This window comes from Panthera uncia, assembly GCF_023721935.1.
Source record: "Panthera uncia isolate 11264 chromosome A3 unlocalized genomic scaffold, Puncia_PCG_1.0 HiC_scaffold_11, whole genome shotgun sequence".
NCBI classification, from domain to species: Eukaryota; Metazoa; Chordata; class Mammalia; order Carnivora; family Felidae; genus Panthera; species Panthera uncia.
Window position 1 is genome coordinate 40,602,280 of NW_026057578.1, and position 23,033 is coordinate 40,625,312.

Sequence of the window (23,033 nt, forward strand, 5' to 3'; positions counted from 1 at the left end):
ACATTGATGAGTACTATAATGGACAGCCAATTAAATAGGCATTTACCGATCACTCCTTATTAGTAGGTGCTGGGAAGGGAAATATGAATAAAGCACAATTTTTATGTTCACAATGCCCATAAACCAGTAAGAGAGACAAACAGATACAAGTATATTACAATATGATAAGAAGAATAAGAAGAAGATAAATGAGCAAAAAACTCATTAAGAAAATATGTGAAAATGATTGATCCTGCCTAGTGATTCAGAGAATATTGCAAAGAAAGGTAAATTGATGGTTTAGTTTTGAAAGATGAGAAGACTTTTACTAGATAGAAGGTGGGGCGAGGGTGGGGGGGTGGTGTTTCAACCAGTGAGAACACATGTTGAGTGGACACAAAGGCAAGAAATAAAGTAATGGGTTTAGAAAATGGTGACCAGGTTGGGATATAGAGAGAATGGAAGGTAGGTGAGTTGACCAAAAGACAAAAAAGAGGGAAATTCAGGAGCACTTGGCTGTTTCAGTCAATTAAGCGTCCGACTCTTAATTTCAGCTCAGGTCATGATCTCAGGTTTCCAGCCCTGTGTTGGGCTCTGTGCTAATTGCACAGAGCCCGATTGGGATTCTCTCTCTCCTTCTCTCTTTCTCCCTCCCCCACTTACTTGCTCTCTCTCAAAAATAAATAATAAATAAACATTTTTTTTAAAAAGGGACACTCAAGAAGAAAGAGCTACTCAACAGCTGAATTTCTCAAGTATTTTAGAGTTCAAATAGAATAGACACTGAGCAAAGGAAACTGGATTTAGCTAGACACAAACACCTTTCGGTTACAAATTTTTCTTCTGTGATATCATAGAAAGCACTTTTCTCTGTTTCCCAAATTGTTTCATTATGATTATTATATTATATAATATGCATTTGTTGTAAAATATCAAATGCAGGTTAGCAAAATAAAAAATCCCATAAATTAAAATCCTACTTACCATTCAAAGATCCAGTGTTAACATTTAAGATAAAGCCTTCCTAGCTTTTGTTCCCATTAATATAAATATGTATAAGGGCATGTTTGATGAGTTACAAAATAGTAGATGGTTAGTAGATAGTAGTAGATAGTAGATACTTACAAAAAAATGAAGTCATATTCTACATTCTACAGTCTTTTAAAACCTCATGATGTGTTTTTTAATGGTTGCTCTCACATAAAAAAAACAAAAAAATGCTGCTGCTTAGATTTCCTCTAATCCTTAAATTAGAAATTCTATTGCTATTTTCTGTCCTCTGTGTTTATCATCTTTTTATGTTTCCTTTTCTCCTTTTGCTTTCTTAGTGAATTTTAATTCAGAAGTTTTATTTCTAAACCATTAATTTATCTATAGTGCTTATTCTTTTTATGACATCCACTGCTGATGTTAATGTTGCCATTTTGCTTTTAGGCTTGTAGGTTTTTCACAATGCCTCAGACAGTATCTATGCTCTTCAATCCATCTTTTCATTTCTTTATTCATCAGTTCTTTGCAAACACAAAAACACTGTATATGTTTTTTGTTCTTCTGAATATATCTTTTACAAAAATATTTTTCGTTACTATATAATTCCCCTCTTTTTTTATGTGTCATTTTTTAAGTCCCCTGTTTGTTTGGATAGCTAGAAATAGCTATCCAGGCAAGATGTTTGCCAGGAAATAAATTGAGAAATCCCCTTCACTTTCCATGTGATATAATCCTTCTCTCCATCCGGCCATTCTGGTATCCATCTAGTATTTATCCAGGATAAAACTGGAATGCAAAACCCGTGGCTCTAGTTTTATCAGAAATAGGATTGATAAGGGGCGTCTGGGTGGCTCAGTTGGTTAAGCATCTAACTTCGGCTCAGGGCATCATCTTGCAGTTTGTGCATTCGAGTCGCTCATCAGGTTCTGTGCTGACAGTGTGAAGCCTGCTTGTATTCTCTCTCTCTCTCTCTCTCTCTCTCTCTCTCTCTCTCTCTCTCCCCCAATCTCTGCCCCTCCCTCATGTGTTCCCTCCATCTCTCTCTCTATCAATAAAAAAAATAAAAATTAAAAGACAAAATAAAGACATTTCCAGGCAAAACAAAAAGGAAAAAGGGATGTGTTGTCAGATAAATCCAGTTAAAAATTTTGAAAGCAGAATGGGGATCACAATACTTACGTTGCAGGGCTAATGTGGTAATTATAGATAATGTACGTGAAGTGTCTGGGCCACGTTTAGCATTTTTTATAGGATAAATAATTTGCAGATATACATTTATCCTCTAGGTCAGTGCTTCTCAAGCATTAATGAACTTACAGATACTTAGAAATCTTGTTAAAATGCAGAATCTGACTGTAGGTCTGAGATGAGACCTGAACTCCTGTATTTTTGAAATCCAGTATTGCTTACCAAGGACCATAGTTTAAGTAGCAATAGAGAGGAATGGAGATGAATGGGGTTTATCAGCAGGGGAAACATCTTGATCAAGTCTATGTTTTAAAAGATATTTCTGCTAGCAATTCACAAGATTGACTACAGGAGAAGAAAATGACAGATCCAAGAGACAGATAATATATCCCTAAATGGGGAAAGGTGAAGGGGAAATGGAAAGTGGGAAAAGAGAAACATTTTAAAGAATCATCAAGACTTGCCATTGCATTGAATTTTAGGAGTGATGACAGATAGTCATCAAAGACAGCTTGAGATATTTAGCTTCAATGATCAGACATATAAATAAGCCAAAGTTGTAATTATTTTATCAGATCCTTTTATCAGGTTAAAATTGAGCTCAAGAGGAGTGATGTCAAAAAATTTCTTTTTTAGGCCGTGCTAGCAGAGCATGAACCAAGGGGAAGCCATATAGTGAGCACCTTAAGAATAGTTGTATTAAAGAGGGAACTATAAAGAGTCGTATATAACAAATAATCCTAAAAGTCCCATTGGCTTGCAGCAACAAAGGTTTGTTGTGTCTCTGCTTGGTTCTGCTCCACATGTTTTATTTAATTCCAGGATATAAACCTGAAGGAGGGCACTCTATTAGGAGCGAGAAAGATGGAGGAAACATGCAATGGATCTTGAAGCTTCTGCTCAAATGCAGTATCCGTCATGTGTGTTGCTGTGCCATTTTGTAAACCAAGTCACCCTATGGGCCTGGTGTCAGTGAGGTGGGAACAAACACTTGTCCCCCAGGGGGCACTGCAGGTCACATGGTCACAGACAATGAAGTAGAATCCTCTTACAGGAAGACGTAGGGGCAAGTTGAAACAATAATGCAATCTACCACAGGGATGTGCCCAGTCAGAGCCCAAGCCCCTCTGCATCCCCTTCATACCTATAACCAACTCTAGCTCTGGATTTTTTTTTTTTTATTTCAACAGTTAAATGTTCTCAGCATTAAAAAAAAAAATAAATATTCTCAGCATAAAATCTTTCATTAAAATGAGACAAATGGACAGATTTCGATTTCTTCTCTTAATGAGCACTTAAATATTCTAAACTCTACAGGGGGGAGTAAAGGGGAGAAACCAGGGGGGTGTGGAAGAAAAAAAAACATTACTAGATAATCAGTCTTGGAGTAATCAAGAGTTGGCTGAGCCCTCTCCTGACTTTTGCTATATTTATTAGGTGTCTTAACAGAATGGTTGAGGTGTTAGGTGACCCGATCCCTGTGTGCTCACATTACTTACATTTTTCATGCTCATTTAATGGGAGAATGAGAATACTAGTGTTTTCACTTTCTAGGAATCCTCAATATAGGAAATGTCTATACTTAAAGGAAAATTAAGTGTAGATAACCCATACAGCCCAGGAATTATTTAAAATTTCAAAACTTCCAGGTTGTGCCATAGACGTTCAGTACATTAATAAACTAAACACAGATTACACCAGTCAGTTCGAAGAGGTTTTTGCGTAATTGTCAGGATAGCTCTCACAAAATAAATGGCATAAATTTGATGATTTGCAAAGTGGTCCACTTTGGTTCAAAACTTTTCTCTGCCTCTCTATGAATGATCAAAATATGGTTTTTAATTTTTTGCTTTTTCAAACCAGGGATAAAGCTATGGTCATGCATCTCTCTCTCTCTCTCTCTCTCTCTCTCTCTCTCTCTCTCTTTCAATCACTGTGCTTCACAGGACAAGAGCATGACTCAGCGAAGAATGAGATAAAAATTGAGGCAGAGTCCCAGAGCTCACATATGGAAACTGAAGGTATTAAAACCAGAATGTGTTATCAGAGAATGAGATGAAACTAAACCATGACTTCTGCATATCCCGTGCATGTGAGTGGTGTGGGTCTGTCTTTCAAGCACTGATTACTGGAGAATGGCAATAGTGTTCTGCTTTGTGTGCCTGTTAAAATTTGAAGGGAAAAAAAAAAAGAACTTGAAGTTTCTCTGCTTTAGTCACTGTGTTCTCTCAATGATTCCAATTAAAACATCCCTGAGTGTCCTTCTGGCTCTCTTTAGAGCTTTCACCAAACCAAGATGATGCCACGACTGTTGAGCAACCAGAAGTGATCCTGCTAACAGATGACCAAGAGGAAAAAGAAGGTGAAAAAGGTAGGACTGCTCTTAAATTAACCCATCAGGAATAATGAATTCCTTTGGATTCTCGCCTACAATGCAACCATCAGTTATCCTCCTGGAAGAGCAGCCTGTGAAGGGGGAAAATGAACATTTCTTTCATCCTCAGCCTACTTGTGAGAGTAGAATAATCTAGAAGTAGCAAAAGAAGATATTTGTAACAGTTGTTTCGTCCTTCCAAATAGTTTGAAGATATTTTTATTATTCATTTCTATGTAATTTAATTTAAAAATTATAGCATTGAGAATGCCTATAAGAAATTGAAATTAAGGACTAGATGGATGAGAGTCTTAGAAAGTCTGAGATGGCTTTAAAACACACACATTAACCTTTCTGTATTGATTTCCTTCTGTCGTCCTTCATATGGCAGTGATTAAGGAAGCAATTTATGTAAAATATACACATTATATGAACCTTCTCAATTGTAGGCTTTGTCCGCTAATACTAGGATACAATAATATTGAATACTGCTAAAAAAAATAAATAAGTAAGCATCATAATGATTTCTGAAGCCATTGGAGGAATGAATACTTTGTAAATTTTAAAGCACTACTTGGGGCATGAAGCCAATATATTGGAGAAAGACATACATCTTTTTAAAGCATCTATTTTAAAAAAACTATTATCAAAGTTCTTATTGAAGAACTGGATGATTTTTAAATATAAAGCAATCTCTTAAAAGAAGCCCAAATATGAAATAAAAAATGAAATGATTTGTCTGGTATACTCTATCATAAGTCATGCTGCTCTTAAATAAATATGTGTTTGCAAAGCAGTTACAAAGTAATAACTTGACAGGCCCTCTTTATAGAACACAGGGATCAATTTTGTTTCCAAATTAAAAGGCAGACATGATCTTAATGGTAAAATCAGGTCAATAGTAACTACTGCCTCCAAATTATGAACTCTTCTTGGCAAGGGGCATTGACACAGTTTAATTACTAAGCCGGGTTAGTAATTTCGACATCTTTTAAAAATTTCCACTGCATTTAGAGCACAATACTCTTCCATCCCAGTTCAGGCTCATGTCACGAAGTTCCCGGCAAGTCTAGTAAATGGCATATCTGGAGTATTTTAAGTCTGATGATGGTAACAGAGAATTGATACAACCCTTACTTGAGACACAGATACATGGCACTGCTCTCTTCAGTTGTACTTCTAAAGTGTAAAATACACAATGTCTTGCCTGCCTGCTTAATTTCTCTACAGCAGAAATCATTTACTTTGTATATTGTACCTCAAGACATGCAAATGAGGAACAGCAAACAACTAGTATATTTTCTTCTTTTTTTTTTAAGTTTGTTTATTTTTTTAGTTATTTATTTGAGAGGGAGCCACCTAGCCACCCCATATTTTCTTCTCTTTAACTTGACCTACAGGGGAAAAGCTGGCATTCAGCACACTCTGACGGGTTTCCCTTGGTCCTTCAGCAACTGGCTCTCCTCTAGTTCCTGAAGAGTTAAATACCAACCTCCCTCTGCCTTGCAGGGATGTCAATGCTCTATAGCAAATGGCAGAATGACACATAAGAAGTGAAGTCAAATTCTGCTACTTGCTTATAGCAACTTTGAAGTTGGGCTTCTTTTTTTTTTTTTTTTTTTTGAAATTGACTTTTCACTGCAGGAGAGTAATAATGCATGTGGACTGGTTTTCCCTCTCCTTCCTTACCAGAGATACTTGGCCCTGCCTTGCATATTCCTGTTTAAATTTGAAGTAATGTGAAATGCATCCCCTTACCATCTTTTTCTTTGCTTCAGAGTAAGAGTTAATAGGTAGCTAGCTTGCTACACATTAGAAAAGTCGCCGAAGGAAAGTGGGGCAATGTAGATTCAGGGTACTGTGTGTAAGGTAGCTCTGCCCTCACTAACAAGCAGGGGGGCCCTGGGCCAGTTATTTAAATTTTCCATGCCTCAGTTTCCTCATCTGTAAGATGGTGATGACAAAATCACCTGTCACGTATGGTTGCAGAGAAACTTCAGTGAGTTGATCCATGTACAGAAATTACAATACCTGCTGCATAGAAAGTGCTCGGTGTTTGGTGTTTCTCATACTTTGATACACTGATGACAAAGTCGAGAGGATCCGCATTTGGAGCTTCTCGAACCCATTCATCATCCTTCCTAACTGTTTTGAATCCATAAAAACTTCACATTTTCCCTCAACAACAAAAAAATTGTTCTCGGGGTGCTTGGGTGGCTCAGTCGGTTAAGCGTCTGACTTCAGCTCAGGTCATGATCTTGCGGTTTGTGGGTTCGAGCCCCATGTCGGGCTTGGTGCTGACAGCTCAGAGCCTAGAGCCTGCTTGTGATTCTGTGTCTTCTCCGCTCTCTCTCTCAAAAATAAATAAACGTTAATAAAATTAAAAAAAAAATGTTCTGCACATTTCCTTTTCAGCACCGTCTCCTGCAGGCAGTTTCGATATGTATATTCTTTTCTATAAAGATAGAACAATTAATGAAAGGTGAGGAGGGAGGCATTTTTCTCTATTCAGAAACTTCTCTCTCTTTGTCAAGATGTCAGTCTTCTGTTTGAGAAGTGCTGATCCAACCATAATTTCTATTTTTTAAAAGAAGATGCCATTGATCTATTGGTAGGTCCATGGAATAAAAGTACTAAAAAACTGAAATCAGGACTTTTTTTTTTTTTTTTTGCTTTCTTTAGACTCACAGAGCTAGAATCTTATTTGAAACCATTTTGAGAATATAGCTCCACGTTTTGTGTCTATTCACAGTGTCTCTTATTGGAAAGTTGCACAAACGTATTAAAAATTACCCCAATCTACAAACAAAACAAACGAATGTTCTATTACATTTGTAGGGATAGTCTTTATAGCTTTAGGAATATGGGTTCTCTTTTATTTTGGGAATCCAAGGAGACAGAAAGTGGTTGCTTTCAAAAAATTTCAGACCAGGAAAAAAATGCATAACCTTTTTCTCTCATTTTGCAGCATTCTATAAGATTAGAAAATGTAGATAATCTTCAGGATACATCTTCTATGGCTCCCTGGTGTATGGGCACAGATGTTGCAACATTAAGTTTTGAAGTTAGCTCTACCAAAATATGGGTTTTGAAAAGAAGAGAAAATATTCAGCAGAAGTTCATGCTGATAAAATTATACAATAGCACAATGGACATATCCCTGGGAGATCTGAAATACAAAAATTTCAACGGGCATCAAGTGAGGTTTCACATATGGCAGCTTTTCTCTGAGAGCTTCATTGCCTCTTTCTAAATGAGCCCAGTTTTATGCTTCCACAGCAGGGTCTGCAGCACATATGAAATCCAGTAAAATAACCCCATTTAGGCTGATAACCCTAATAGGAAAGTAATATTATAGGAGATCTCCTGTAAACAGGATCTCATGTTTTAGCATAAAGTAGAAAGCCACCATTAAAACATGTTTCTGAACATGTTTATTTCTAGTTGAATTGAGAAATATTTGACATAAAATCTTAACTATATCATATTGCTGTCATTATTAAAACACATAATTTTCATTTGTGATTTATTATGAATATATTGGACTTTTTCTTCAAGTGTTACATGGAAGGCATACATCCTAATGATTTTTCTTATATCAATTGATAAGTATTTTCTGAAATAGTAATTATTTATTCTCCTAAGATTGATCAAACTGTTAATAGAGACTTCAGATCTATAGTTGGACTAAGACCTTGGGAAAAGATGGATGTAGACAGGCATAGAAGCAGAAAGTGAAGTAGAAGCCAGCAACAAGTCTAAAATATCATGTTCTCAGGCTTATGTTTTGGCCTCTATTAGGGCTGTGTAACAAAGTGTATGCAAATCCATGGCTTCTGGCTCTGGCTGTGTGGTACCTTTAATGTCTCTGAATCCCAGTTTCCAGGGTCATACAATGAGGGGCATGAACTCAGTAATGTAAGTATGAGGTTCCCCGATATCACAAATTTTCTCAGAAGGCCAAAGAACTGCATTCTTGATAAAACGAGGTAGGGAGGGCAACATGGGAGCCAGTGGTCATCAATACCTAGAGAAGGCCGTAATTATGGGTTTTATTCAGTTTTATTTATTGCATTCTACTGATAAAAATGCAGAAATGCCCTGGATCAGACAATAAGATCAGCCAAATCAACCATATTTTATTTCAGGACTTAACTAATAATTGGATTGCTAATTATTCCCAGAAGATATTTTAAATGGGGAAAAAATGCCTTTCGGCTCAAATTAAGTTTCCATACAAATTCTACTCAGAACGAGGCTGGATTTCCATCACCATCTTTCTTACCCATGCGGGAAGCATCCTTTCTTGTAGCTCCTCTGGCCACTGTTTCATCTTTAGGTGAACACATAGTTAGTGAACCACTTTCTTTTATGCTCCTACCAGTCAAATTCAATCGGGATTCATTTTTGTCTATAAAGCACCACTACACAGCCCTTGGTGTTTTCCACTATTTATGGGATTCTTGCATGGCTGACAGAGCCTTTTCCTCTCTGCTTGACAAGCAGCCTCGACACCGACAATGCAGCAACAGACAGCATCTGTGGCATCCAGGCTTTCATACTCCAGCCTGTGTTCTTTGCTCTAGAGAATCAGAGTTCGGGTATAAGTTGATTCACACAAAATATTATGTGAGCTTGCACCTAGAGTAATTACTTTCCTGGAACTTTATATTTTCAGAAAGTCTTTTTATCTCATCTTTTCAAATGAAGTCAACTTTAATAATGCTGTGTGTTTTACATTAACAGCGCTACAGTTTAGTTTGGGGGGGGGGGGTTCATGTTCCAATAGTTTCTTCTGTTATTGGTCTGCTTTCCTCATCATATTTTGTAGCTGGAATTTGTGAACCAAATTTTGTTTTAGAATATAAGATAAATTCATAATGCTGATCACTGTACAGATCTTAGGAATATTTTGAAGTGTTTAATGAAATCCCTTGTATTGGGTAAATATATTGAACATAAAAGTTGTAACTTTTTAAGCTTAATTATTTAGGTTTTCTGCATATCTGTCTGTATGCAACATACACATATAGAACCAGTTCATTCAAATTACACTGTATAAGAGGTAAAGACACATGACTCTTTAAAATTCATTTCTAGAATGCTAATCTTCTTCATGTTTCTCCTGCAAATAAAAAATTAAAGTTAACAAATAAAAAGAATGAATACTATATTCAGGTCTACAATAATAATTTTGGTTTCCATACTGCATATCTGTATGTGTGCAAATTTATATTCAACATCTCCTCAATAAGAAAGTATGTATCATGCCTCCTGAATAATAATAATATTATAATATTATTGGCCAAAATTTAGCCTTTTGGCCAAATCCTCTAGCTAGCTTGGATCAGCTTGTCTTTCAAGATTGGGAAAAATTTAGCCTGAACTTCCATTCCACATGTAAGGGGGAGGGGAGGAAGTACTAGAATTAAGGACATGTGTAGACTTAAGTGAACATCAGGATCAAAACTTATCATCTCTATCTGGGGAGTTTTCAGAGATCATCTCTTCTAATAAATCTCCAGCATCCAGCTTTGTTCCTGGATCCACTTTGTCTTTTTTTTATTTTCTCCCCTCCCTAACTCCCCAATTTCATTTACAATTTGACTTTGTACCAAGCCTAGATTGCCTTGTCTTGCCCTGAGGCATATGGCAATGTGGCTTATCAGAGTAATTTGCAAAGATGAAACAGACCTCTCCCTTAAGTAGAATTCTGTCTCCAGGTGTGGAACTTTTTATTCCTCTCTGTTCCATTAGAGTTCTGCACCTCTCTGTGCACAGCATACCTTCAATCTTATCACATCTAATGAAAAGATTTGTTCCTGCATCTAACCATAATATTATTTTGCATATATCCTTAAGTATTCCAGACAATTAGTTTTCTCTAAAAATAGTGAGTACATTGTTAAAATTGGGTGACATGTTCATTATATTTGCCTTCTTCTCCAAGATATTAACTAATGTGAAATTATAGTTTTCAGAAAGATACAATCATGTAAAAGATTTTCTTTAAATCATGAATTAATGAGGGAACTAGTAAGATATAAAACTGATTTAAAAGAGAATTTTAGATGTATATATCTCCATAATATACATACAATCAGGAGTACTGAATATAGCCATGCATACACACTTACACACATAACTCAAGGGTCCTGAAATTTGAAAGACAAGTTAATTTTGTGTAGGGCAAGAAAACATATTCCTTCTTCTCCACCAAACCAAATGCATTTGCATGTCTGTAAACAAGTCTCTTCTTCGTCACTACAAGTTTTCTACAAGTTAACTTATTTTTTTTTTAATTTTTTAAATGTTTATTTATTATTGAGGGAGAGACAGAGAGTGAGCAGGGGAGGGGCAGAGAGAGACGGAGATGCAGAATCCAAAGCAGACTCCAGGCTCTGAGCTGTCAGCACAGAGCCCGACGCAGGTCTCGAATTCCCGAACCCTCGAGATCATGACCTGAGCCAAAGTCAGAAGCTTAACTGGCTGAGCCACCCAGGCGCCCCTCTACAAGTTAACTTCTCTCTGTACTGATAAAATAGTCTAGTTGATAGAAAGTTTGTCAAAGGAATAACACACATAGAATCAGTCCCAGAGAGGGTGCTGTACAATACCCAGGAGGGGGTATTCTTCCACAGGAGGTACTTCCTCAGGAGGTGTGGTACTTCCACAGGAGGGCCACACTCTCTTTTGCCCATTATCAAGTCTTAGACAATCTTTCCTGACAGTATATGAAGGTAAAACTGCCATCTTTACCCTTTTTCCCATTTCACTGAATTCATCAGTGTTGGTTATCTGATATGTTTAACAGATAGTCACAAAATGCCAGGGCAGTATTGGGGTAAGGCAGCAACTTCTCATTATGTCTCTGAGATTTCGTTTACTTGCTATCATTTTGTGCCAAGGGCTACTGTAAATGGACATATGCTGTGGATGTAAATATACTTCTAAGATGCCACAATTTATGATGCATCATTATTTTACATATCATTAAGAAATTTTTTAAAAATCTTGCCAATTAAAGTAAGAAATGTTGTCATCATTTAGACTTTGTATTTTGCAACTATTGAAATAATTTTATAGTTACAGCTATTAAAATAACTACACACAGAGTTTATCATAAATAACTTTGGAGAATACATAAAGGGAAATGTATTAAATAAATTAGTTAAGGTATTGCTAAAATTTCACCAGATACAGGGTCTACTTCTGAATCAATCTCAATCAGAGTTATCAATATCTGTGTTGTTTCACACATACTCTGCTGTATGGTGTTAAACATGTGGATGATTCAGACTTAAAGAGAATCCAGAAAGAAATTAAAAGGCACTGTGATATTATCATTAAGGTAGAGCTACCTTACTTTTTTGCTTCTACGTAGAGACAATTGTTAAACACTTATGATTTACTACCTCCTCAGTTCCTTCCCTATTTCACTATTATTTCCAAGGGTTTCCCTCTAAGCCATCCAAACCCATTCTGCAAGTTTTGGTACTTCTGTTTTTGGTGTTAGTGCCTATATAGGATCAGTGAATTTCATCACAATGTTCTAGCCAACAAAAATTTTACAATTCTCTATTTCATAGATGTTATGATATGAAAACAGTGCAACTTAGTATTATGAAATGTAATTATTTCCCAGTGCAAACAACACAGCCTAGGTAAGGAAAACTTAATTATTGGTGATATAATCAAGTAAAGTTATTTTTTGCTGCTAACTCAGAAATCTGACTGGCGGTGGAATCCTTGTAAGCACATTCGTACGCTGTTTCCTATTGCATATCATATAACTGAGAGTGATAAATTGTTCCATTCATTCAACAAATACTTATTAAGCACCTAATGTTGATGTATACAGTCAATAGGGAACATATATGTATTACATTTATTGCACTCTGCTGGACTTTGGAATAGGATTCATGCGGAATAGTGAAAAAAAGCATAGGAAATATGAGTTACTTATATAAACATAAGCAAATTATGTATTATGTATTTTAGTTATATACAGTATAAACAAATTTTTTCTTATATATATATCTATGTTGCTTATTTTATGTGTTCATATGTGCTGATTATATATATTACTTATGACTATATATTATACACCTTAGTTATATATAACATATAACACTGACTAGCTTTAACCACGAGTAAGCTGTGTAAGCCTCCTGGAGCCTTAGTTTCCTCTTTAGTGAGAGATGTAGCTGTCCTCATGCCTCTTGGAGTTGCTGAAAAGATGAAATGAAACTATCTTTGAGGAATAATCTGTGGCCTCTAGCAACAACCCATCGGCCAAATCTGGCCTGCTGCCTCTTTTTGTATGGCTTATGAACTAGAAATGGTTTTCACACTTTTAAGTGGTGGGGGGAGCAATGAGCAATAATTTTTGAGACATGAAAATTATATTAAATTCAAATTTCAGTGTGCACAAATAGAATTGTATTAAAACCTGCAAAGACTGAAACATTTATATCTGGCCCTTTACAGAAAAAAAATTTGCTGACTCCTAGTCTATAGCATCTATGTGAAGATAGCCCAAATTACCTTGAAGGTGAAACTATTCATTATCATGCAGGAACTCCTAAGTTACAAAGTCTTTATCAATACACAGACACATGTGCATGTATGTTTCGTTAGTACTGTGAGCACAGGTTTATTCCCACAATGCCTTGCCCAGCTGTAGGCACAACATCTGCCCTGTCCACACCCCTTCCCAAACTGGGGAACTGGGAGAAAATGGCTCCCTTTGATGTTAGCACCCACTAGAGGCAACCCAAAACAGTGTGGCTTGGGTCTCAAGCATTTCACAATTTGGATGGCGAGAAGGAATACTCCAAAGCCTTGGTTCTTTCTCTCTTAGAATGAAAACTTAAGTTTCCTATAAAACATTTTTTTTGCCACTATTTAAAAGAAGAGTCTACCTATTTTTCAGTGAACTGATCTTTACTTTCTCTGAGTAGACTACAAGTGAGACCTTCGTTAAGACCGTGAAGTAAACATCCTAACACAACCATTTTTACGGAAAGACCATTAGGTGACAGAACTCACAAATGCAGGTCCAGTCTGTAAAATGAGTGGGGTGCATAGTTAGAGATCGTAATAATATGAATATGGAAATATGTTCGTTTATACATTTTGTTGTAAAGACCAAACTATTGTCATCCCAAATTTTAACATATAGGCTTAAACTCAGATATTAGTTGGAACATCTACTTTTAAAGACCACAGAAGCTCAACATCTATTTGCATAAAAGATTTTTTTAAAGTAACAGTCACAAAATATATTGGATAAAATATTTACTGTACTTTGCCCATTTCACTTGACTCAGATGAAGGAGCTTCTAGACCCTGTTGATTATACAAAAGGTATATCCATTCTGATTTGGATTTCAAATTTAAGTGCTACTTTTCTCTCCGTTTTAGAAGGAAACTCAATTTCTTTTTATTACTTGTTATACATCAGGTGCCTTCATTTCAGCACAGTATGTAAAGAGCAGGTGGTATAAGGAGTACTTTGAATGTTAATTATTTTTTTCATTTATTTCACTGTGAGGATTTACCTTTCAATGTGTTTTTATAATCAGGATGGAAACAATTAGGGAGCTTGCTGCTTGAAGGTTTCACTACATTTATTTTATGACATCTGTTGCAATGATTAAAAAAAAAAAAGATAAGAAAAGAAAAGAAAAGAAAAGAAAAGAAAAAGGGAGGTAAACATTTTAACAATAGTGAGGGGTTTGGGTTGATTGTATGTGATAGCTTTATTTCATTGTGAATCTTCAAAGGAAGTGTAGTGATAAATCAGTCATGTTTCTAACCAGTAAATACCATCTCATTGTTAGAGCTTACATTTTTGACATAGAAGCATGTCTGTTCATGTTTCAGAGATGTCATAGTTTATTAGTCTTGGATTTTAATTGAAACCAATAGAAAAAAGCTACAGAGAAATAGGAAGGAAAGGGGAAAAAAAGTGGAAATTTCTTTTTAATGACATATTTCAAAGGAGAATGTTCTTTTTCCATTTATCATATTCAGTTCATTCCTCAAATATATGCAAAATTACTTCACCTGTCATTCATTTTCATATACTTTTGAGCATAGTTCATGAAATAATAATATTTGGTATCAGGAGAGGTATGGCTCATAATATATTAAGATATGGACATATAATTTCAATGTAAGGGAATACTTTTCAAAATGAATATAGTCATTTCATAGTGTGCTACATTACTCTTGTTTTTCCTGTTAGCAAATATTATAGACAGGCCTATGCAACCAGAAAATAAAACTTGCATAAAATCCAATAATTATATATAATTAAATAGGATAAGTAATAGCCAGGATAAATATAGATATAGTATGTGTGTGTAAGTCTTTGGGAGAGGTGGGGGAGAACATGTGCCTGAGAACCACACTGTGGTTTTGAAGATGGATAAAGGAGAGGGGACATGAGCAGCCTCTAGAAACCAAAATATGTAAGGAAATGGATTCTTCCCCAGAGCCTCCAAAATGAAGGTAACTCTGCAGATACCTTGAATTTAGTCCCATAAGACCCATTTCAGACTTCTGACCTCTAGGGCTGTAAGAAAATAAATTTATGTTATGGTAAGAACTAAGCCTATGTTAATTCATTACAACAGCAATAGGAAATGAATACAATACCTCTCAACATGGTTTCTTCAAACCATGTTGAAAATCCAGGCTTGTCTTAATAGATCCCCAGAGGAAGGAAAGGCTCCAATATCTTTCCATGTTCCAGTTGGGAATTACCATGAAGTTGTTCCTGCTTCTATAATCTATGCTAAATTAGGCAGCATTTTTATTATTGTGACCCATCCCTTCTTAATGTCAGTCTCCGGTGGTTGCACAACTGAGATTTAATTCAGGTAAATCTAATTACCCTGGCCCCAGTAAGTGGAAATGGAATAGTTATGCATCTCTAGGAGATTAGAAGAAAAGGATTTAAAGGCATTAGGGAAATGGAGAAAAGGAGGAGGGGGAGGAAGAAAAAATGAAAGAGAAGGAAAGGAGGGAGAGAAGGAAGAAAGGATAGAAGGATGAAAAAGAACTGATTTCTAGTTTCTGGTCTGGGAAAAATAATAAAGTAAATATCTAACCAATACTTTTTGGAAATGGAAGGCATAAAATTCATGCCCAATAAACTTTCCAATTTGGCTGTCTCTGACTAATACTGCAAAATGAGAACAGAAAACTTTTTGACCCTAATAGTGTTCTAATAGTTAAAGGCAAAACTGACCACAAACATGGTTGGTATATTATCCTAGCACAGTGGCTCTCAAATTTATGTGTGTATAGGCATTAGAGTGTTTGTGATTTCTGGACCCTATCCCCTAGAGATTCTGATATAGTAGGGCTTAGTGGGCTTGGGAATCTGCACATTTTTTTAAATGTTTATTCTTTTTTTTTTTTTTTCTGATATACAGAGAGAAAGTGTGCGAGCACATGTGTCCATGAGTGGGGGAAGGGCAGAGAGAGGAGAGAATCCCAAGCAGGCTCTGTGCTGTCAGTACAGAGCCCAACACGGTGCTCAGATCTTACAGACTGTGAGATCAATGACCTGAGCCAAAATCAGGACTCAGATGCTTAATTGGCCCAGCCACCCAGGTGCTGTGGGAATTTGCCCTTCTATCAAGCTCCTAGTTGATGGTGATGCCACCAGTCTGTGGGCCACACTTTGAATGGCACTTCTAGTCTAGTATTTTGCATCCAAATTTAGACCATTCTTTTTGAAAATCGCCTTATACCTTTCCCCCTGCCTTAATTTCATTGGAGGGTGGAGTGTTTAAACATGGCAACAATGACAGATACATAGACAGATGATAGAAAGCATATCCCTTCTCGGTAGATCCAAATCACCTGGATGCCTTGTTAAAAAAAGATGGATTCCTGGGCTCTATGCCTTGAATTCCTGATTCAGTAGGTTGGGGCTAGTGGGCAAGTGAGAGCTTGCATATTTAAGCTCCCAGGTTGATGCCCATGCCCCTGGTCCAGGGAACACACTTTGAGAACCACTGGCAAAGCCCTTATTTACTATCCACACCAGCTGACTCCCATCAGGCACCATGGGAGGAGGTAGTCTTTTAATATTGTCATGGACCACCAGGATCAGCGGCTGGGATACCAGACATTAGGATACTCGTGAATGTAAGGTAAGATTGGGAACCTCTTCCCAAATGGAGCCCCAGTATGTCTGAAATCAGCTGCTGCTCTTCCCTGTAAGCCTCTCCTCCCATATGTGCCCTCCTGTGGTCAGTGGTGCAGTGTGTCCCTCCCACAGTGTCTAGGAGGCAAGATGGAGGAGAAACACGTGCTACGTGCCTAGGTTAGGAAGATGCAGAAGAGGAGTGTGTCCGTTGGAAAATCGACCCAGTCTACTCCAGGAGCATCCTGAGTATGCCTTTGAGTTGCGTACCTGAAAAAATGTGTTTCTTGTTTTTGATGAGAAGGAAATAACGAAGGAAACAAACATTTTCCTGTTGTTTTAGTAGTTTCACCCATGTTCCGACACAGAGGCAAGACAAAGTAACAGGAAAGAAAATGCCATTCCTTCTGCAAAGGTTGAAAACAAGAACAAACATAGGATTTAGGACATAACTGCTACCCAACTTCCAGGAGTTACCTACACAAAGTAAAAATAAACTCTGATTTAGCAGTCCCCTATCTGATTTAATTTGTCTTCCAAAACCTAACATTTTCTCAGCTGCATTTGAGGGGATGAGTTATTTTTTAAAAAACAAAAAAGGAGAAACCGAACAGGGCTTTTAGAGTGATGCACATAAGCTGTTTGCCATATTGAATCAACACCTGGGGCATTGATGTGAAAGCCAAACGCAGGCTGTTCACCTGGATTGCCAAGTATAACAGAAGCAACTGTCTGGTTGATGCTGTCAGACGGGACGTGCCTTGCGAGGGCTCCATCTGAAGCTGCCTTGAGGACCACGGATAACCTGAAAAGAGGTTGCTCTGAAACGTAATTCCAGTTTAGGAGCAGATCTTTCTCTCCTTTCCATAAACTACCTGTGATTTCTAATTAGAAATGCGCTTCTCAACCAAGCTGACCTCATTCCTTTTTCTCCCTTAAATGAGTGTCCCTTTTTTGGTGTCGATGTTTGACTTTGCTTATTCGCTAAACACTGTTGTTGCCTAGTCCTCTAAGCTTGTCAGGCCTGCCTTTCCCAACATTCCAAGCAGTAATAGTCTCATTGACCCAGTAATTAAAGAAATCCTGTACCTTTCCACTCTGGCTGGCTGCCCTCTTTCTTCTTCACTATTGTTCCTTTAGTAACACCACCAGCAGATGGTTAGAGATTTTTCACCCTTTCAAAAGCTTTATATTTTTCCCATCTCATCAAGCATATCTCAGCCAAATGTAATTAGCTTAAGGCTTTTGAGCCCTCACGGGAGATCAGTAAAAAACCCAACCAATTTCAATAAAGAGCTTGAAAAGAGGATCCTGGAAGGCCGTGCAAAACCACAGGAGAGCAGCTATTATTTAGAGGCAGGGATCTGTCTCTTCCTCCCTTCCCCCTTTTGGCATTTTAAATTCTCAGAATATTCATGAGGCCTCCAGGGCTTTGGAGATCTGTTTGGACCATTATTGGGTAGGTGGGATATTTAAGCTCTCCAGCAAGGTCAGTGTTTGGTTCCTTTTAATTGATTTCAATCAAGGGACCTTTTTGGGTAGCCCTGAGTTACTCCCAAATGGCAAACAGTTTGTTTGCTAAATCTCTTAGTCTTTTCATTCCTCTTTTTTTTTTTTTTTTCATCCTTTAGTTGTTGGAAACTAGCTGGTAAGCCTTCTTTGTAGTTCTGAGCATTTGATACGAAGGCTAAATTAATTAACCTCAATACAGATTTGTCCCTGCCTCTGAGTGGTGGTGAACCCCCTTTCTTTCTGAATAGCCACATGTCCTGCAGAGCTGATCCCAAAACCAGAGCCCTTTTCCCCACACTTAGGAGAAGGCAAGTTTTTGAGACCAACTTAAGCTCTATTTTTATTGAAATGGAGTGAAGTAGCGCTTAAGTATGTGAAGCATAGATTTTTTTTATGGGATGTGGGGAGAGAGACATGGGCTCCCCCTTGAATTATGCGATGTGTGCTTTCCCCAACTCAACAGGGAGCACTCAACAGGGAGGCTCCAGGTCTCAGGTGTTGGGTAGTCAGATGATTGTGTTCTCCTGTCAGTTTCTCATTACTAAGAGTTGGGTGAAAGGGGAATTGTTCTTTGTAACTGCACTACTCCCAGCCTTTTCAGATAAGGGGAATCAATGCCAGCGCTTGATTAAAATGACTTTTTTTTTTTTTTGTCTCAAGTGAACTAATCAGTTTCTTTGTGGATAGTGAGGCGCAGATATGGATATGCACCTATGATGAAGATTGTTATATACTGATATGCGCCGATTCGAAAGACCCCCCGAAAACAAACCACCAGAGTCCAGAGCCAAAGCCAAGCGGCAAGGGTCGTTTATTGCAGGTTCGAACCCGGTCCTCCGCGCACTCGTTGCCAGTGACGCTAAGAGGCCCCGAGCGAGGATCTTACAGCTTCCTTTATAGACTGGCACAAACAAGTTAGGGATTTTTCGAGGTTACAGAGCTGTTATTGGTTGACATTTAAATTTGAACACTCAGCAGAACTTGATTGGTTCCTGCCTTTAGGTCAGACCACAACCGGGCACGCCCTGGCTGGTTTCGGGAATGGCAGGGGGGTGGGTGGGGGAGGTCTTTTCTTTGCAGTTGTGAGTACACCTGGTAATTTTTCTCTTAGTCTCTCAATACATGCCACACTTCAGAGGACAGTGTAAGGGTGATTTAGGGGCAAATTCCTTTGAGAACTTGGGAAGTGTGTTCTGAGCAGTGTTATGCCATGGCATAGGCTTGGGAAGCAGTCACTAAACATGAATTAACAGCGTCATCTCCAAAATACAACATAATGTTTGAGTTGCAAATTGATTTACAAAAAGATATAAGCAGGGTGGAAGTTTTCTATAGGCAGGACAAATAAGAACTTGGTCTTTAACAGGTGCTTTTCATAAATGTTAGTTTTACATTGAAGAATGAAAACTTAATTACAGTAAAGCTGCACTATCGTTGCTTAGACTACAGCAGGCCCAAAGAAACCAGACTATCTCAGGCAGGGGGACAGTTCTGGATCACAAAACTAGTTGTGTTGGTGCAGAATGAATAAGGGAGAGAGAAAAGGAAGGGATGCCTGGGTGGCTCAGTTGGTTAAGTCTCTGACTCTTGATTTCGGTGTAGATCATGATCTCCAGGTTCTTGAGTTTGAGCCTTATGTTGGTCTCTTCACTGACAGTGCAGGGCCTGCTTAGGATTCTCCCTCTCCCTCTCTGTCTGCCCCTTCCCCACTCATACTCACGGTCTCTCTGTCTGTCTCTCTCTTATTTTAAAGTAAAATAAATAAACTTTAAAAAAAGAGAGAGAGAAGCAAAAGAAATTGCTCACAAGACCATCAGTTAATAACAAAAGAGACAGAGAAGGAAAAGGACCAGTAGCAAACTTGATATCCAAAAAATGTGCAGAAATGATCTTCTACAGAGCTCCTTATACAATAGTTATGCTATTAGCCAGAGTGCCATTGGCAGGATATCTTTGGTTCATTCCATTTTCCAAATAACTGATGCTTAGTCAGAAAACTTTCGGGGCCAATTATCACTATTTTTTAAATTTACAAAATGATGATATCCATCTCCCTCCATTTTGAAGTTATGGAAATTAAGAGTATGAGAGTTAATGCACCTGAACGGGGTCATACATTTAGTTGGTGGAGGCAGACCAATCCGTTGTCCAGATTGTGGCCCAGTATTACTTTTTCCACCCTACCCGTTCCTTTATAAACTGCTCTGAAGGGTTGTTCTTCAAGGACTAGGATACTCAGCGGAGGTGTCTACAGCATTTCAACTTAGCTCCTTTCTGAAATGGTGAAATCACCCTGCTGTAAATCTTGGATTTGGAATCAGTCCTAAAGGTTGCCCAGTTTAGCTTCCTGCTCTGATGCACAAAAGCATTATTCCTTCCCAGCAGATGCTTTCACCTCTACTACAGAGCGTACCCAATGGGGAACTTACTACCTTTCATCGCGGTTCCTTCATCCACTGATGATTCTGAGTGTTCAAATATGAACTGGACTTTGCTGTGCCTTCTGCTTCTTCACCCCATTTCTTCCCTGCGTAGGGAACTGAGATGAGCCTGGCCTATATGGTGAGCGCCCCTTGACTATTTGAAGGTAGTTTGCAGAGTCACTTTCTGTGTATTTTTTTTAAACTCCCTTTTTAAATTTTTTTTAATGTTTATTTTTGACAGAGACAGAATGCGAGTGGGTTAGGGGCAGAGAGAGAGGGAGACACAGAACCAGAAGCAGGCTCCAGGCTCTGAGCTGTCAGTACAGAGCCTGACGCAGGGCTCAAATTCATGAGCTGTGAGATCATGACCTGAGCCGAAGTCGGACGCTCAACCGACTGAGCCACCCAGACGCCCCTCTGTGTCTTCTTGTTAGCCACTTAATTCCTTCCTTCCTTATTTATCCCAAATACCCTTCATATCACAAGGTTTTCAAACCCTTCCTCATTTTGGCGGTGTACTTCTGAGCAAGTTAAATGTGCCAACTTCTCTCTCAAAACATGGACACAGAATTGCACACAATGATCCAGATCTTCACTTGTCAAATTAAAGACTAAAAGAAATTGCTACAAGCCCTGCAAACTCTGTATACGAACGTCTCCCTTTGTGGGATGTTAAAGAATCTGAGTAGTAGTGAGACCAGCAGCCAGTCTGCAGAGGCTTGCAGACTATGCAGGTTCAAAGGCAGGCTCTTCTCTAATGATGCACGAACAAGCTATTTACCCCTGGACTTGGTTTCCCCATCTGTAAATGGGGATAATGGTAGAGGAGTGTTTATAAGGTTCATGTGGCTTAATATGTGTAAAGTTCTAGCAATACCGCCAGGCACGTAGTAAACTCTTAATATTAGTGTGATTGTTCTGAGCAGAAGCCCATACTCCAAACTAAAGAAAATCCTCACATTTAAAAAAAAAAAAATTTTTAACATTTATTCATTTTTGAGAGTGAGAGAGAGCGGGACGGGGGGAGGGGCAGAGAGAGAGAGAGACACAGAATCTAAGCAGGCTCCAGGCTCTGAGCTGTCAGCACAAAGCCTGACGTGGGACTTAAACTCATGGACAGCGAGATTATGACCTGAGCTGAAGTCAGACGCTTAACCGACCGAGCCACCCAGGTGCCCCCAAAAATCCTCACATTTTTATGATGAGCAGAGAGAAACCTAAGAACTATCAGAACACTGAATCAAATGTTACCTCTGCTTTATGATTACTGGGCTAATATACTCCCTTAGTCCCGACAAGCACAACGTGGGACCACAAGGGTGCCCTGAGAGCCATCTAGGTACTTTGATCCTACAAAAATGCCCCAGCTAGAAGTCCAGCAATTTCCCTTTAGCTGCCAATGTCTTTGATAGTAAGAGACCTCATTAAAGGGATGCAGCTGGTCAAGAAAAACACGTGGAAGCCTTTGGCTTCTGGTAGATGTGCTGTGTCATGAGAATGCATCTGTCACAGCTGGTTCTGTCCCCATGCAGAAGTGACAGGGCCATGCAAACATCTCTAAAGCCTGACCAAAATGGGCCTGCAAACTGAAGGAATAAAACATTCATGAAGGTGGATCTGTGCATGCCCACTGACGTTATTTTTAGGCACTTGGGCACAAAGTGTAAATGCTGCAGCATATATAACATGACTGTCACAATCATAGTTGACATTTGTATAGAAATGGCAAAACAGGGACCCAGGAGACCAGAAACAGCCCTCCCTCAGCTAGGAGATTTAAAGTTGTAGGACTTATCATTAATTCCATTCTCTTACTTAAGTTTCTTATTATGGGGCTTTATATTTACTAGAACTTCTTTTAACTGTTGCTATTGGATCAAAGTCTATTACAAAGCAGGAGACAGAAAGAACACGTCCTACCTTGTTCAGTTTCATTTCTTCCAGGCCCATCCCATAAAGAAACTCAAAATCCCCAAAAGAGCCATATTCTCAGGGAGAAGTAGATCGAGGACAAACAAAAATTTGAATTCTGGCAAATCGGAAACTACAAGGGATTGCTGCAGAAGACAGTGGTAGCTCTCTTTAACCCTTCTGTAGAGGTCATCCCTGGTGGGTTCGATCTTAGACTACAATGGAATAAGTCTAATATTTCTCTCTACTGGACTTGATTTCAAATGCCAGGGTTGAGGTTCTTGCTTTATATATAAGCTACATTATCACTGGTGGCTTAATTATTCCTAGGATTATTAATGATTATGAAAATCTCACCTTAAAAAATGCCAAGAGAAAGAGAACCAGATGTGGGTCCTAGTGCATTGGGGTCACCCAGGCAGCATCACACAGCCTAACTGAAGAGAGCTGACCTTCAAAGACCCTTCTCTGCAGGGCTCTCACAGGACCA

General features: G+C 38.3%; 1 protein-coding gene across 1 annotated transcript in view; it reads left to right on the forward strand.

Moving 5' to 3' along the window:
* MACROD2 (mono-ADP ribosylhydrolase 2) overlaps positions 1 to 23,033 on the forward strand; it is a 2,036,271-nt gene that overhangs the window by 1,971,960 nt on the left and 41,278 nt on the right. Inside the window, exons 15-16 of the mRNA XM_049650090.1 lie at positions 4,104 to 4,178; positions 4,436 to 4,528. Of these exons, the coding sequence (XP_049506047.1) occupies positions 4,104 to 4,178; positions 4,436 to 4,528 (168 nt within the window). The remainder of the gene's footprint in view (positions 1 to 4,103; positions 4,179 to 4,435; positions 4,529 to 23,033) is intronic.